Genomic DNA, 13,548 nt, shown 5'->3' on the forward strand with positions numbered 1-13,548 from the left:
CTGTGCCACTTCCCACAGCCCCCATTGGCCTGGAGCAGCGAACCGCGGCCACTGGGAGCCGTGATCGGCTGGACCTGCGGACACGGCCCGGCCCACCAGGGTCTTTCCCTGCACAAGTGGCGGAACAAGTTTGGGAACCACTGCCATAGAGGATGACTGCTTAAATACTCTTCCCATTTAAGATTTTAACATACGGTAAACACCATTGCAAAAATTATGGCCTAGATCTTCAGCTTCGGATGAGAATCATGTGGATAGTTGGAGTATGCAAAAAGGTCTTTAAGCCATCTTTACGCTATCCTAGTCCTTGGATATCTGTGTGCAAGTCCATTCCTCCAGCATAAATTAGAGAAGCCTGATGATTACCAGACCCAGGGTCATCCAGGGATCACTGGAGTACAGAGAATCCCCAGATACATCCCCCTTTCCCTGGAAAATACTCCCTACAGTGGCTGCAGGAAGGAAAGTGATGTACAAGCCATTATGTTGTCTCTGAGCCACAACAGAATCCCCCTATACTGGGAGAGGTAGCTCCCATGGTTATGCTTTAGAGTCTCTTGACATCAATGGTGAAAGGCAAAGCAGCGACACTATAATTGAAATTCAGACACAGGTATCCAGGCATCTGTCCTCCTCAGAAGCCATTAGCTAACTTCAGGTTGTCTTCAACAATATATGATGTTAAAGGAAAACAAGGATCTTCAGAAACAGATAGATGAACAAGCAGAACAAGAGATTGACAAAAATGCACAGGCTTGATCAAATAAAAGTGTTTCTATTAAGGCACAAAAAGGATGAAAAGCTGCTGAGCTATTTCTCAGAATTAAATACCTATTCTGATGAGTAGAGAGTAATGAGACAGTTGACGAGAGCGAATGAAACACATTCCCATTTCTTAACCCCAAACTGCTCAGCTTACTTATGGTAAAATAGCTGTAACATCAATGATGTTAGGACTGTCATCTTACAAATAAAAGTCCTGCAAAACTGCTGAGACACTGATGAACAAAACAATGGCAGTAATGGAGAAAACAAGCAGCCAAAGCCTGTCAGTAATCATCCAATCAAACGCACACTGCATGTACAGTAATTATGATGAGAGCATGCTTTTTCAAATTCAAGTTCATGCTTTGGCATTTATGTAAACAGGCTTTGAATTCCATTTTCAGCACCCACATTGTTCATGATCATTCTCAGAGGCTGAGATTTGGGTTGATGATGAGTGGAAATAGAAAAGCATATTGTACCTGCATCCCTGGTTTGATATCATCAGTCCGTGACCAAGAAACCAGGAAATCTGACGACTCTCCCATTAGACATCCTAATGTAGTACACAGAAATCTTATTTAAAAGCAAGCATCATTTGTGTTTATTCAAAAATGTAGGCACATTTATGGAAAACGGGCTGCCATTCTGTCACATTTATGTATGCGTTCAGGAAGAAAATATTGCATTATTTTTATATGTTTGAATACACATGCAGAAAAGTAGCAAAATGAGGTCAAATATGTAGGTATGCTTGATGGGGTTTTCTTTAACTTGCATGAAAGGTCATCATAACTATTCATGGAAACAATAGAACTTGTATACATTAGCATAAGGTAGAGGGTAAAACTGATATCTTTTGATTAATATAATACAAGAACAATGAGCAATGTTGTGAGCATGAGGATATCTTTATTTTCTTAAGAAACCACAACCAATAAAAAAAGTATATAAAACACACTAATTAGAGATGTCAGCTCTGATTAGTCAGTCATTGTTTCTTGATCAGTTTGGACTGGTTACAGGGTGGTGATTCATGACCTGGCTTTGCACCTGCACAGAGGAATAAAGAGCCCCCTTACTCACCCGCATAGCTATCTGCATTGCCAAATCCTGCAAAGGGTGTAAGGAAAGCAGAGAGTGGCAGACTGCTTCTTCCTCTCCCTGGATGGAGAGTGGACAGTCAGAGAAAGACATTGAGTGGAGCCTTGGCTCCACCCCACAAATGCAATGGTGGTAATATACTGGTCTAGCAAAAGAGCTGGTACAGATTAATTCCCTCAACAAGGAAGAAGCTGGCACTCAATTGTGACTGCCCCTGGGGCTGGATTGAAAGGTGGTAATCCAGCCCACTGTTAGTAAAATGACCACACTTGATGAGACAACAGAGCTTTTGCTGTAAACATACCCGTCCTTGCTATGTTACTTATCAAATGCATTACTTGACAAAATATCATCAAAATGCAATCTCCAATTTCCACCCTACTCATAGGGACATACACAAAAGAATTTAAAAATCAAAATCAAGTGATTAAAAGAACAAAAAACCCAGCCCAACCAAAAACAGTAAAAACACTTTCAATTTCACCCACTCCTCCAAGCTTGAGTCCTTTGCTTCCCTCAATCAGCAGTTTCTTTCTCCACAGCGCACTCAACCCAAAAAAGCTTGTCCCACCAAAAGTCACTAAAGTCCAATTCAAGATATCTTAAATAGCACAAAATTGTTGCTTATTAACTATAATAAACGGTTCTTTAATCTATACTCCAGGAATGATACTCTCCTTGGCGTGTGGAACTTTAGGATGTTTCCTGTATTAGGAACATTGTATTTAGAGCTGGGCAAATAATGGATTTTTTAAAATGAAATGTTTCAGGTCAGTTCAAGAAGTCTAAGTGAACATTTTGGGAACATCAAAACATTTTGGTTTGATTGAAAATGCTGAAATGAAATATTTTGTCATTTCTGAATTGAAATATTTTGGAATTATTTGTTCTATAAAAAATTGGAAGAAAATATGTTGAAATACCCAAATTTCCTGCTGAATGGAAATTCTGATTTTCACTCCATTTTACTTATGACAGTAGAGGTCACAGACATGCAACATTATTCGTGCAAAAAAAGAGTAATAGTAATAAAACAAACAAAAAATCCATAGTGGAATGTCTCAGAAAATGGCAACTTTAAATGTTAAAATAATACAAGAGTCTCCTACTTTCATACTGCTCATGTTGCCTTCTATCCCTCCCCTCAAAAGAAGCAGTCATGCCAGAACAGGAGGAAAAACACTAATAGGGAAATAAAGTAATTCAAAAATTATGTTCAGAGTTACACCTTTCAGGAACCTATACAAACTACTAAAGGTTTGTCTTCATTGCAACAGTTAGCTAGAGTTTCAAACATCATTGAACTCAAGACAGAGATTTTCATGTGTGGATAGGAGTCAAATTAGGGGCAACACACAAATTTTATCTTGAGCTAACACTATAGTGAAAACAAGCCCTAAGAGCAGCCAGTACCACGAACTTCATTAGAACAGCCATCTGTCACTCAGTAGACACAAAACCATGAAAGGTTCAAAGATCTATGTAGCCCACATTAAAGAAACTAGTTAAAAATCCATCAGTTGCTTGATTTTTGAAGCAGCCATTCAACATAGAACCATTTTTGTTGCACTTCTTTTTTTATATATTCAAAATAACCTGAGAAATTGCTAACAGTTAATTACAGCTTAAGTAGTTTCACTAAGGTGACATTCATTGTGAGAAAGAGTATTACAATCAGGCCTTAAATGAACACAGAACTTTCATATTTGACATCCTGATAACCTTTTAAATACCTTACAGCTTTCTCCCTTGTTTTACATTCTCCACAATTTTTGGAACCTCAGGCCTCATCCAGAATGGTTCAGAATGAACAAAAACATGACTTCCCCTCACAGCCTGTCAATGCTGTTTCTTAATTAGCAGGAGCAGTCACTGTTGAGCAAAAATCTGGTCTTCCTTCCCCCAAACCAGTCTCTGTTGGACTTAAGAGTGAGAAACTTCTCCCACATGGCATTTACTCTTTCACTCAAGAAAAAGCTACTGACAGACTTAATTTTTATTAGGATACATACGTTTATTATACACCTTCCTGGCAAGTATTTTCAGGTGGAACTGCGCTGCAGAGGTTGGATCAGGGTCTGAACTTCCTCAAAGTTCTGGGGTCTTGCCTCAGGCCCAAATCTAAAACTACTTTAGAAGTTCTTTGTTTTTCCCAAGTATAAGGCCAGATTGTGTTTGAGGCACAATCTGGCACACTGGAGGAATTGGGTAACAGCCAGAATCTCCAAGAGGAAATAATTCAGCCATCATTATTCCTAGAAGATCCCATGTAACATAGTGACATAGCATCTATATCCTTCAAGAGGATCCAATGTACTTTCCACCTCCATGTCCAGCCAACACAATTAGCCCTGGAATGAAGATGGACACATGGCTTTACCATCATACTGCAGAACCTTATCAACTTCAGGCACCAGGCACCCACAGGAGTAAAGGAGGGAGCAGGCATTGCATACCCCAATGGATAGTCCTCTATCAGTGTCTGCGTTTATGTGTCTTAATTTTTTTAATTACCACATGCTGCAAGTATCTATTCTTATTTAAACAAAAGATGAAGATAAGAAATGTATGCACACATTTGCTATACTATTCTTATAAAAGTTCTCCAACTCCAAAAGTGAGTCTCACGCTTAATTAATGTTGCAAAGCACTTGCAGTCTTTATTTTTCATTTGTTCTAGCTATTTATTGAAAATATTGGAATAATATACATGTACATAATGCTATTTAATAGCAAATCTAAATCTAAAGCCATACTTATGTAATAATGGCATATGGATACAATACTGCATAGTAGGGTAAGTCTGTATTATTATTTTATTGCCACTTTTTCTGGTTTCTTATGGGTGCTATCATCTAGATGAAGAAAAGTATAATAAATCCCAAATCACAGGCATAGATTAAAACATCACCTTCAGTTCTTTTAACATGTCTAAAGGGAAAATAGAAGTTTAAGGTAACTAACAGAAGAAAGAGAAATGTGATGGCATTACCCTGTGAGAGCCAGGAAGTGAGATGTATCACAACTAACCTTCAAACTTCTGAATCTAGAACAACGGAAAATCCCTCTACAAAATAACCCTATGTATTATCATAGGATATTCCACAGATACTTATACTTATGGTGCACATAGATCATGACATGTGCCAGAATTGGGAGCCCTGTTATTCTTTGCATAGCACCATAAACCCATGGCAAAAAGCAAATCAAACAAAATAAGGGAACATATTGGAATTATGAGGGGCAGAGGTTGCAGAATCACTTCAACATAGAAAACTATTGTTTCCTTATGTGAGAATCAGGGAGTTATTGGATAGGTTGTGTGTGATAATTTCATAGAATGAAGAGGCTTAGAGAAATCGGGGATTTTGGTGTAAACACTAATTATAAAACAAAAGGGAATATTGAAGGTTTTCAGCTATCATGGTGATGAGGGCCATATAAAATAGATAAGAAAGTAATGGGAATTATTCTTCCAAAGAACCTGATTTTAAAACTCAATGGGAAATGGAAAACTGTAAAGATCTGGGGATCAGAACCTAGGGCAGCTGATGTTCCTACAGAGCCACCAGGAGGCCATGCAGGGGCACAGCCAGGAAGCACTGTGGAAAGTAGGTACCACAGGAAGTACTGCCCAAGAAACCCAGAGTGACCGCACCCTGCGGTCCTCTGGTTGGCCAAGCTCCCTATTTAACTCCAGGGGTTGCCCCAGGAAGTTGTCTTGGCAACCACATAGACTTTGGCCTTCTGCAATGACAGACTTTGCTTGATCTCCTGATCTCTGGTTTCCAATCCAAGCCTGATTCTGACCCTGACTCATGTCTCCCAATTCCAGTCTGGTACTATTTCTGATCTCCGACCCCAGCTTGATTCTGACCCTGACTCTTTCTTATGGGACCTAGCTCTTCTGATTTCTCCAACTCCTGCTCAGTGACTACAGACCCTGCTGTGCAGACCTCAGTCCAGCTATGATCACTAGGCCAGACCGCCTATGCCCCTGTTCTTGACAAAAACAGCAAAACAAAAAATTTATAGAAAGTCTTGGGGAACAACCCCTGTATGTGAAGATTTAAATGACCAAACATTATATTTTAATATTTCCTGTATATACATCTTCATGAAATGGGTTTTAGAAAAAAACTAATGAAAAATGCACAAAACAAACAACAGATTTTCAAAGCTTTCAAGAATAGGAGCAAAGATACTGCATAAGATTAAGGAACCCACACACTATAATTTAATAACACTTTGAATAATGTGGATCTTTTGTATACTACTGTACATAGTTAGTGTCCCATTTCTGGTATCCTTTATTTAGACTTCCAGCTTTATGAGGCTTTAGTTTACCGATCTGCAAGTCCTGATTATAGATTCAGAAAAAAAAATGGCAAGGTGTCTCATCCAGCTGCTGGCAGACAGTGAAACACAACTGAATGTTCCAATTTATCTGCTGTAACATTTGATATCAATTGCATTGTTCAGGGATTGAAAGTAAATAGGAAAAGGAATTCTGCACTTAGTTGCTGTGAGTATGAACAAACAATGGAAATGCCAAAATGATGAATGTCCTGCAATTCTTTTTACATACTTTAATTTGCAGAAAGGCACAGAAGCACAAAGGATTAGTCTAAAGGAGGACTAAGCAGGATAATTCAAACAGCTCTAAGTACTTGAATATTCTCTGAATATTTGTAATGAGCTGCCAAGTAGCATTCCTTCTACTTTGTAAAGTCTGGGAATTTGTGTAGCTGAAATCATGTGAGTGTGACTTTGTCACTTTCTTAGAATTAAAACTTTTAACCTTCATGGGTTTAACTGGCACCAATACCAGCTTTGTTAGTACTGATAAGTGCTTTGCAGTATATTGAAAGAGGAGGGGAGCTCTCACCTCTCTAGCCCAGGAAATAGGGAGCCATGGGAGAGCCCTGCTTATCCAGGGCAAGGAGAGGAGGGGGAGCTCCCTGCTGCTTTGATCAGAGGAAGTGTAACCATGATCTCCCTGCTCCCCTTTACAGGGTATCCCCAGTATACATCTCCCCCTTATCCATTGTTTCAGATATCCAGCGCTCATCAATAGAGGAACGTGTTCCGATTCACGTTGGTCCTGATCTGCATATCCATCGTTTGCACAAATCGTGACTGATGTGAATTGGAACAGGTTCCCCTATTGTACAGTACAGTGCTGTACTGTGTCAGCCCGCAGGGCCGCTGATCAACTCCTCCCCATCCCTCTCAGCGCCTCCCGCCTGCCGCGATCAGCAGTTAAGCGGCATTCAGGAGCCATGCAGGGAAGGGGAAGGAGTGGGGATGAGGCGCTCAGAGGAGAGGGTGGAACTGGGTGGGAAGAGGCAAGGCATGGGTGGAGGAGGCAGGAAGAGGCGAGGCACAGGTGGAAGGGGGTGGGAAGAGGCGGGGCGGCCCTGAGTACAGTACTGTCCTGTAGCCATCATGAGTGCAAAACATGTTCAAAGTGTTAAGAGTGGGCCTGTGTCTAAGAGGCAACCTAACAGTGTAACATTCAAAGTGAAATTAGATGTTATAAAGCATATTGAAAGAGGTGAGTATGCAGCCGACGTTGCTCATATTCTCAGTTTGCCTGCTTTGACAGTACGCTCAATTTTTAAGAGTGCTAATCAAATCCAATTAGCACTAGAAGTGCTACAAAATTGTCATCAATGAAGATAACTAAACAGAGAAGCAGTACAATGGAGAAGATGGAATGTTTGCTGGCTGATTGAATTGATGACCTCCATGAAAAGAAAATGCCTGTGAGTTTAAGCTTGATTCAGGAGAAGGCCAAAAGTCTGTATAACGATTTAAAGAAAGAGAGGGAGCGAGCTCAAGAGCAGAATAAGAGACTTTCAATGCTAGTTGTGGGTGGTTCCAGAGATTTCAGAAGTGTGCCAATCTACATAATGTAAAACTCACAGGAGAAGTGGCTAGTGCAGCTGAAATGTTTCCTATGCAGCTAAACACAATTGTTTTGGAAGATGGATACTCTCCAAAACAAGTTTTTAACGTAGATGAGACAGGCCTTTACAGGAAGAAGATGTCAACGATGACTTATATTTCTCATGATGAGAAGGCTGCTCCTGGATTCAGAGCCTCAAAAGACTTCTTAACTCTTCTGTTTGGGGGAAATGCAGAAGGCGATTAAAAGTTGAAGCCCTTGCTTGTGTACCACAGTGAAAACCCAAGAGAAATGAGGGGCTATGTTAAGTCTCATCACCCCATAATTTGGAAGTCAAACAGAAAGGCCTGGATGACACACAATACTTTCTGTGAGTGGTTTGTAGACCATGCTGTCCCTGAATTTAAGGCTTATTGTCAGAAGGAAAATTTGGCCTTTAAGATTCTCCTTCTCCTGTATAACACAAGTGCCCACAAACTGGACTACAAAGACCTCTGCTCGAACGTTAAGGTTCTATTTTTGCCACCCAACACCATATCGTTGTTGCAGTCTATGGACCAGGGCGTAATGGCCACATTCAGGGCTTATTACCTAGGGAGGACGTTCTCCATGATGATTAAGGAGGCAGCAGGTGAAGGAAAGGCCAGTGTAAAGGAGTTTTGGAAGACCTACATCATCTTGAACGGTGTGGAAAACATTGACGCATCATGGGAAGAGGTCACTTCGCAATGTAGGAACGGCGTTTGGCACGGTGCATGGCCAGATGCTGTCCACAGCTTCATGGGATTTGATGCCGTACCTGCTCTTGAGCAAGAAATTGTCAAGTTGTGAAGGATGTCGGCTTCAAGGAGGTGGAGGAGGATGTACAGGAGTTGTTGGAATCTCACACTGAGCAAAGGACAAATGAGGAACCGATTGATCTGGATCAACAATGGATAACCAAAGAAAGAAAGGACGATGATGACAATGATGTAGGGCAGGAAGCTAGGAGTCTGATGACAAAGAATCTCTCCCATTTTTTTGGGCTGCTGGATGAGATGACGCAAATCATACAGAGCGATGATCCTTTTTGTGAACGCTCTGCCAAAGTGTCCAGGGCTCTCAGTGACACAGTGGCTTGCTACAGGGAGATCTATTATTCAAAGATTCATGCAGGAGAGCAGACATCGATAAAATCCTTTTTTAAGACTTCTGCAACCGAAAAGCCAGCCCAAGAAAATCTAGCTGCCACCCCTACCTAAGTTTAGTGTAATTGACACTTTTATACTCTATTACTGTACTGTATTTACTATATTACAATGTTCTAAGTGTTTGAATGGTGGTAGTAGGGTTCTACATTATTTTATTCAATGTTTACTGTATAACCTATCATTGTAAAAAGGTACGCTGTTTAGGTACACTGTTAAGGTGAAAAGAGCATCATCATAGGCAGATGTGGTGAAGTTGTGAATTCATCCCCTGCCTTATTCCATTATTTCTATAAAAATTCCCCGGTATACATTGTTTTGTTATGCATCACCCTTTTTAAGACTGCAACCCCAATGTATACAGGGAACCCCTCTGTACCTCAACCATTGATTTCAGTGGAAATATTCCCATTGACTTCAAATGGGTCCAGGATTTTATCCCTGCTGTTTTGGTTTTATTTTGACATGCACTCATCAGGTAAGCAGTTACTAGGCTTAGATTTGGCCATACTTACTCATACTGGGTAGCATCTTACTCTGTAAGGAGTCTCACTGAATTCAAAGGTGGAAGAATCTAGCCCTTGGCAAACAAGTTTAGATGACTTTCATTTTGGTTTTAAAATAAGTCCGAATCAGAAATACTCTTTTGGGCATTTATAATAAAGCTGAATCAAAATTTTCATTGGTGCCTCCTTTTATTTAATGTAACTATAAAAAAGAAGTTGCTTTTCTTCTCAAAATGAAAATATGCAGGGTTTTCCTGCGTAATGCTCATGCGGTGAGCATTTACTTATGCAAGAAGTCTCCCTGAAGTCAATGGGGACTATTTGTGTGAGTACATGTTCGTTAACATGAGTGACGGTTGTACTAACAAGTCCTGAATAAGAACCAGAACCTTAGATCTAGTCATAAGAGGGGACCCGAAGTTGGTATGTGAGCCTTAATTAGGGTTTTCTTGGATTAAGGCCAGCCTTTAATTAGATTTTCTTTAGCTCATTTCCTAAGGGTTTTCAATGATAGCAAAACAGAGTGGAGAGAACGAATAAAAAGCTAATACAAGTTTCTGTATCAAAATTTTATTTTGGCCTTAATTAAAAATAGCCAAATCAATTGCAAACCAAATTTGCAACATCCATTTAATTAAAAAAAAGAGAGAGAGAAAATTGACTTCAGAGCAAGAATTAGAATACTAAATTTCAGCTCAGTGCAAAATTTCAGTCAATCTGTTATCTTAAACTATATGTTTAAACAGGATATATGACAATTTTTAAATGAAAAACATCTGTGCTGTCAGTTATGTTCTGCTATTAAAAAAAGTTCAGAACCTGTTGCTCATCTTGAATTATAGTGACTTTGCAAAACAGGTGTAAGCAATGCCAGAATAAGAGCAAAGAACACATTTTGAGCAGGGACACTTTTTGCTATTACACCTATATGAAGCATTTTACTTATTTTCATCCAGGTATTAACCAGTTAGCTTGCCCTTTGCTTTTGAGGCAACTGGATCCAATGCTCTGTGTGGCTGGAAAACACATTTGGTGAAAATGCACAATACTCAGAACCAGAGAAAATATACGGTCTTGGAAAATATGATTTCTGTTGATAAAATCTCCAACTCCCTCAGAAGAAGATTTGAATTCTTGTTCAGGTCACTCGCAATCTGAATTGGACCTAAAGTGTACTCTACTGTTGAGACGTCCAATTGTCACCTCTAAAACTAATATTTAATGTATTAGTAAAAAAACAGATGGAGAAAACCCCCAGTCTTACCATTAATTAGCGTAACACCTTAAGGTGGGAGAAAACATTTTTGTGTCCAGTAGTTAGAAAAGCAAATGAAGTGAGAAAAATACAAATTAATTCCTAGAAGTCTTCTTTTGGCTATTAATTTATGTTGCTTAAAATTACTTTGTTTCCCTCCTCACAGAAAATAAATGCCAAATGTGAGACTTGTTCTTTACTGAACTATTATTGATCACACTGCATCCTGGATTAAGCAAATTCAGGATAGTCATTTGATAAAAAAATCAACTGTTTACCTGCATAGAGAAGGGCTGCAATATGATAACAGCCTTTAAACCTGTTAGCATCAATGGCCGCACCTTGTGCTACTGTTAATAGTAGAATGTCTGCTGAGAAATCCTGGCTAACATTAATGTTAGCAAACTGTGACAGTCTGGAGTTCAGCCCTGCTGTTAAGGGGTTCAGCACAGGGCCGCCCGGGGGGGGCAAGTGGGGCAATTTGCCCCAGGCCCCAGACCCCGCAGGAGCACCCATGAGAGTTTTTCGGGGCCCCTGGAGCAGGGTCCTTCACTCGCTCTGGGGGCCCCGGAAAACTCTCGCAGGGCCCGGTCCCCTGGAGCTTCTTCCACTCCAGGTCTTCAGCAGCAGGGGGTCCTTCCGCTCTGGGACCCACCGCCGAAGTGCCCCGAAGACCCGCATATTGTTAGCTTTCATATGATACCTCACAAGACATATTTTGTACAAATATTATTGCAGAAGTGTGTAGGGCGTTAATATTGGGATGTTTAGGGTCATACATACATACACTAATGCTAACCTTCCTGACACCACCTCAAGGCTCCTTGTTTATCCACTTCACCAGCCATGACAGGGGATTGGATAGACGTGATGGTAATCAGCACAAATTAAAAAATAAATAAATCCAAAAACATTCATAGACTTTAAGGTTAGAAGGGACCATTATGATCATCTAGCCCATTTAAAGAGCTGAATCTTATCAGCAGGTTCTATCTGCACATATTTTAAAATAATTTCTCTTGAGTAATTTACCTTGTAGACCAATAATAAATAAACTGAATGTAATGAACAAGACAAACAAAGAGCACCCTGCAGTAAGCCCATTTATTTATTATATTCACATTTTTAAAGCACCAAACATCACAGCATCTAGGCACCAAATATCAACTTAGACACTAAAGTAGCATTTTCTTAAACTACAGTTCCATCTTGTCATCCCTCGGATTAAAAGAGGCCATTGGGGGTTAGTGAGAAGGCATGGGCTATACAGTGTCTCCACCTCATCAGTACCTGCCCAAACAAGCAATTGCATTACTTAGTGTATGGGTGAACTTGGTACATGGATTAGGGCTAAATGGCTGAGATTCCAAACCAGATAAGATTGATGTGAAGTTGGTTGCTTGGAGGAAGCAAGCAGAAGAGATGTCAGGGATAATATTTGCACCTCAATGGGCTACATGGATTCACAACTGGGAAGATTAGTTAGACCTTCTAGTTTCCTCCTGAATACTAGGTAGTATCAATAGCCAACTGGTAGATCAGCATTCTCCCCATCCCAACTACAAAGGCTGCAAGTTGGGCATATTTACTTCCACGAGTAAAGCGGTCAAAACCGGCCATTCTGCTGTGCTATCAGCTCTTGCTTTTATTGAGCCTTACATTTTCTATAGAAATGAATAGCATTCCCTATTTGTGAAAAAGTATAAGTGAATCTGAGTCTCACTACTGTACATATTCCAAATCAGCATGTGGTAGGAAAGAGTTAAGTGGTTTTTGTTTGTTTTGCTGTTTGCTTTAATCGTGTTATGTTAAAATGTTTGTAAACATGAAATTTTATGTCTAGATTTTAATGGAAGGTCTGATCTGGATTATTAACATGCTAATTTTAGAAACAGCCACTATAATTTGTAAGGCAATAGAAATTGGGGTCTTTTATTTATATCTGTGCATCATAATACAGACCTGCTCCTCCTGCGTGTAAGTTGACCGTAAGGCCCTAAGGCTAACATTCTTATAACATTCTTACAAGTTAGCTAGATTGAGGACCTTGGCATTTATATTTTACAAGCTGGTCTGGTTTCAAGAATTCTTTGAAACAAAATTATGAAGGAAAGGAAGTTTCCATCTGAGCTGGTGCAAAGGGAATGGAAATTAGAGAGTCAAAACTTAGAATTTCTATTTTGTAGGAAATTTCAACATTTTTAAAATGTTTTTTTGTTCCAAACAGAGGGGTCAATGTTACATACTAACCCTCATCTATTCATCTTACTACAGATAGGCAAGTTCTAAAATATGTCTATCATGTTTTAGTGGAAGAATACATAAATCTACAATTTTTCCTAAAGCAGAATTTCTGCAGTTTTAAAGATACATTTACTGGTATACCATATTTTAAAATATTTTCTCCTGTGAAACCAGTTATGCATATTATTATTATAATATTCCATATACCTAGACTTACTTCCCACTTTTTTGTTACAGTGATCCTATATTAGCAAATCAGCTGTTTCAGAAACAGAAGATATGGCACAATGTTTCATATATTTGTCTCACTGTCATAAATAGAAGGCAAACACCAGATCATTGTCCTGACAAAAATAACTAATAATGTAAAAGATTTCCCCCCAAAACGTAACTGAACATAACAAGAAGAGCTGTAATATCTGAATGCATATACATTTGATTTCTATTTATTACTATACGAATATAACAAAATATCTACAATATGGTGAAGGTCATCCAAGCAATACATCATTAAGATCTTTTTTCACAATCAACGCCACAATACCTTTTGATTAGCACAATGAGGTAATTGTCAAG

General features: G+C 39.4%; 1 protein-coding gene across 2 annotated transcripts in view; it reads right to left on the reverse strand.

Moving 5' to 3' along the window:
- The window catches only part of DOK6 (docking protein 6), a 400,728-nt gene that overhangs the window by 56,763 nt on the left and 330,417 nt on the right, over window positions 1–13,548 (reverse strand). The window contains exon 8 of one of the 2 annotated variants that reach the window (XM_034762544.1): window positions 1,248–1,321. The exons of the other annotated variant lie outside the window; for it this stretch is intronic. Within the exon in view, the coding sequence (XP_034618435.1) occupies window positions 1,248–1,321 (74 nt within the window). The remainder of the gene's footprint in view (window positions 1–1,247; window positions 1,322–13,548) is intronic. 2 annotated transcript variants of the gene reach the window in all.

Source organism: Trachemys scripta, chromosome 2 (genome assembly GCF_013100865.1).
Source record: "Trachemys scripta elegans isolate TJP31775 chromosome 2, CAS_Tse_1.0, whole genome shotgun sequence".
Classification (NCBI taxonomy): domain Eukaryota; kingdom Metazoa; phylum Chordata; order Testudines; family Emydidae; genus Trachemys; species Trachemys scripta.